The 4,385-nt window shown below is 35.1% G+C and overlaps 1 protein-coding gene across 1 annotated transcript; it reads right to left on the bottom strand.

Annotated features, from left to right (window-relative positions):
- Positions 1-3,000: 3,000 nt before the first annotated feature.
- Positions 3,001-3,951, bottom strand: LOC102834931 (olfactory receptor 14I1-like). The gene has a single exon (XM_006876072.1). It carries the CDS (start codon positions 3,949-3,951, stop codon positions 3,001-3,003), a length of 951 nt encoding a protein of 316 aa, XP_006876134.1.
- Positions 3,952-4,385: the final 434 nt, after the last annotated feature.

The raw sequence follows: 4,385 nt of genomic DNA, 5'->3' as shown, positions 1-4,385 counted from the left end.
GGTTGACATTCCCTGGCTTGTAGATGCATTGCTCAAGCATCTGCCTACATGATCACATTGCTTTATTTTTTTAGTCTCAGTGTACTAATGTCTATATTCTTAGATGGACACCCATTATTGACTTAGGGTCCATCTTAGTTCAGTTGATCATTTTATCTAATTTTAACTGCAAAGACTTTGTCTCCAAATACAGTCACAGTCTGAGTTTGTGGGTATGTAGTAGAGGGAGTCATTGAGTTGGGTCCAACTCATAAGGACACTATGCATAACTGAGTGAAGCGCTATTCAGTCCTATGCCACTCTAACAATTGTTGTTACTCTTGTGGCCATTGTTGCTGTCATTGTGCTAATCTATCAATTTGTGGGTCTTCCTCTTTTTCACTGACTCTCCACTTTAACAAGTCTAATATCTTCTCCAGGGATTGGTCCTTTTGATAATGTCCAAAGTGTCAGAGATGAAGTTTCTCCATCTTGGCTTCTAATGATCATTCTGACTGTACTTATGCCAACACAGATTTGTTTGGTTTGCTGCCAGTTCATTGTACTTTTAATATTCTTCTTCAGCACCATAATCATCAATTCTTCTATGGTTGATGTTGTTTTTATGTGCCATCCAGTCAGCACCGACTCATAGTAATCCTATGCACAACAGAATGATACACTGCTCTGTCCTGCAACAACCTCATATTCCTGTTGGTATTCCTTATTCATTGTCCAAATTTCACATGCTAGTGCATACCTTAGTCATCAAACTGACATCTTTGCTAGCTATTGATTGCTATTATCATCATCATTATTTTATTCTATTTAACTCAATAAAATACCCATCTATATATTAACATCTTCAGTATGTGTTTTTTCTCAGACCCTTAATCATATTTAATCTTGTATTATGATCCTAATGTAGAATTAATCAATGTTCTTTACCCATAGTCTTTATCTAAGATATGTTTTAAAATGGTGGCTCTATACAACAAGCATTGTACTGCCAACCACATCATTGGTGGTTTGAGTCAACCAGCTTCTCCACTGGAGGAAAATAAGACTTTTGCTCTTGCAAAGCTATATAGCCTCAGACATCCTTATACAGGGTCACCATAAATTGTATCTGACCTTGGGGCACATAACAACAACAGGAATTAAAAATGTCACACTCAAAACAAAAATATATATCTTCCTGTTCTTTCTTGAACTTAATAACTGGTAAAATTACTCCAATATAATTTTGTCCAAAGATTAAGGTTTCTTTTACTTATGACCTTTCCCCTGGTTCTCTGTCCCAATTTTTAGAGCCTTCTTGATTTTTAATCTACCTGAATGACTGATAATCAAAGTTTCATCCACCAAATACTGGCCATTATCTTTGGAATCCTATGCATGCAAACATTTTCCTAATGCTCACTGACAGTCATCTCTACGTATTTCCAAATTTCATCTTATTCAATCATGTTCTATTAGTTACTAGGGTATTCACTGTTACTACCTTTTCGTATAGAGAATGGAATAGGCTAAAGGCAGTAATCCACATGCATGCATGCATACATACAGAAACAATTGATAAGATGGCACAGGACCAGTGTTTCATTCTGTTTTCTCTAGAGTCCTTATAAGTCAGAAACAATTTGATGTTATTGGTGTGGCATTGTAGGTTAATGCACTGGACTGCAAAGTCAATTTGAACTTCAAGGTTTATGAAACCTTATACAGGGTCGATATGGGTCAGAACCAATTCAACCACACTTAACAACAATAACAGCAATAACATTAACAACATCTTCTAGAGTCTAGGTTAAGTAAGAACTTCCAATTTTTTCCTCATAATTATGGATATTATTAGAAATATTGAAGATGGAATGGCATTTTTTAATAATTATTAGTTCTTAGATTTTCTTTAAAATATTGTTTTACAATATAAAGAACTTTGAATTAGATGTGTAAATTCTGACACTCTGTAAAATATTGTATCTCCCAGTAGCTGAATAATTTTAGTGATTGATATGATTCTGTGACTGATTCATGGAGCTTGATGCTCTTCTATGATGCCATTGTAACAGAGGAACTCATTTTAAATGATCAATAGTTGTGTATCTTTAAGTGAATTCTGTCTCTAAAATTATATTAATATGTATTATGGTTGATAGGGTGTGATGCTGAAGGATAAATCCTGGAGTGCTAACTGAAATATTGAAGGTTCAAACCCACCAGCTGCTCCTTAGAAATTATACACAGGGTGTCTGTAATTCAGAACCCACTGGACAGCACTTGACAACAGCAACAACATCATATACACTATAAAAGGTAAACCAATTAAGCTTGCTTTGCATGTTTTGCAGTTCATAAAATTTTATTAAAAGCACATTTAATGAACTTAGGAAACAACTGTGACTAAAACAATTTTTGAATTTTTGTCTGTGGAGTTTTACATAATTATTTTCCTTTAGTTGCTTCTAAAAGACATCCACATGAACATACAATGTAGCCTTGGTGCTAACAATGAGGTCAAATTGGTTATGGTATCAATACATAGCCATTGTCTCTCTGTATGATGACATTTTTTGTTTATAGATCAGAAACATAACACATATTTTCACTCATATTTGGACAATGTGGATCAGAGTTCTTGTTTTTTCAGTAAATATCCATGCATTATACAATTATTAAAATGAATAAGAAAAATTAGGACTCTCTAGATGGTGCAATTTTTAAGCAAAATTTTATAGGTTCCTGTAGATCCATAGATGACTGTGAAGTAATCTATCCCAGAAGCAATCATCAATTACTGATGCACTAGAAAACAGATCTACTCTCATTTGCATGTGGTATCAATGAGTTGGACTTGACTTTGATGGCAACTGGTTTATTCGTTTAATTTTGTTTTGAAAGAAAATCTAGGACATAGAAGTGTATAGTTAATAATCCCATAGTGAGCTGCAAAAAATAAAAATATTCAACTGAATAGTAGGTATTTCTTTTTTTCAAATGTCCTTTTTTTTAAGCATCTTAATCAAGTAAAACCCTCTTTTTTAACCAAAAATATCTTTTGTAGATTCTTCCAAAAGCACTGTTAATTTCCCTGTTTCGCAGACTATAGATGAGGGGGTTTATCAACGGTGGCAGTATGGTGTAGGACACAGCTGTCAGAAAATTTTTAAGAGATGATGTATTTGCAATAGGACTTAGGGCAGCAATTAAAGCAGAAATAACAAACAAAAGGAGAATAGCCAACTGTGGGGTACAAGTAGATAAAGCTTTGTGACGTGCTCTCACAGAGCGGATCTGAAGCACACTTGAAAATATTTTAATATATGACATGAACATTAAGGTAAAACATGCTAATACAAAGCCAGCACTTACAGGCATAAGTACAGATTCAAAAAATTGAACCTCTGGTGATGATATCCTCAATATTTGAGGTGCTTCACAGAAATATTGATGGATCACATTGGACTTGGTGAAGGGAAATCTGAACATGGTGATGACGTGGGGGGCAGAATAGAGCAATCCACTGGTCCATGAGCCCACTGCTGCCTGTGCACATGCATGTGGGGTAACAGTGAGCTCATAGTGCAAGGGATGACAGATGGCAATATAGCGGTCATAAGACATCACTACAAGAAAAGCAAGTTCTGCAGCTGCAAAGAAAGTATACAGGAAAATCTGAGCAGCACACTCTTTGAGTGATATTGATTTGCTACCTGTCAAAGAATTCACAAATGATTTGGGAACAATAACTGAAATAAAGCAAACATCTATAAAGGATAAATTGCCTATAAAGAAATACATAGGAAAGTGAAGATGTGAATCTGTCACAATGACTAAAATAGTCAGGAGATTTCCAGCTACAGCGCCTAGATAAATGATTAAGAATAGTAAACCTTTTAAGATTTGGAGCTCCTGGGAGCTTGAAATATCAATGAGTAGGAATTCTGTGATGATAGTGAGGTTGCCCATGTTTGCTAATATCCTGCAGATGCCCTAGTATCAAAGGATACATTGATAAAATCAGACAAAACACAAAGTTCAAATATCCACTATACCTACAAATCAATTACAACCATTATATCCTTTATTCAAGAAATCAGGATAGATGAAGTCATTGAGTAGATATTTTCTTTTGATTTTTTTTCCCTAAATGTTCTAAGATATAACTTCAACATGAAAAAGATCAGAAAATGTAAGCCATGATTGAATTTAAAATTAAATGAAGAACCAAGGATATTATATTGAGTCACATATACACTCTGGTAGCGTAGTGGTTACGAATCGGACTGCGAACCTTAAGGTCGGCGGTTCGAAACTATCAGCCGCTCCGCGGGAGAAAGATGAGGCTTTCTACTCCCGTAAAGATTTACACCCTCGGAAACCCTGTACAGGGTCGCTATGGG

The sequence above is a fragment of the Chrysochloris asiatica genome, unplaced genomic scaffold (assembly GCF_000296735.1).
Source record: "Chrysochloris asiatica unplaced genomic scaffold, ChrAsi1.0 scaffold00352, whole genome shotgun sequence".
Lineage (NCBI taxonomy): Eukaryota > Metazoa > Chordata > Mammalia > Afrosoricida > Chrysochloridae > Chrysochloris > Chrysochloris asiatica.
The sequence above is the reverse complement of the archived record's forward strand: the minus strand, read 5'-3'. Positions and strand labels throughout refer to the sequence as shown.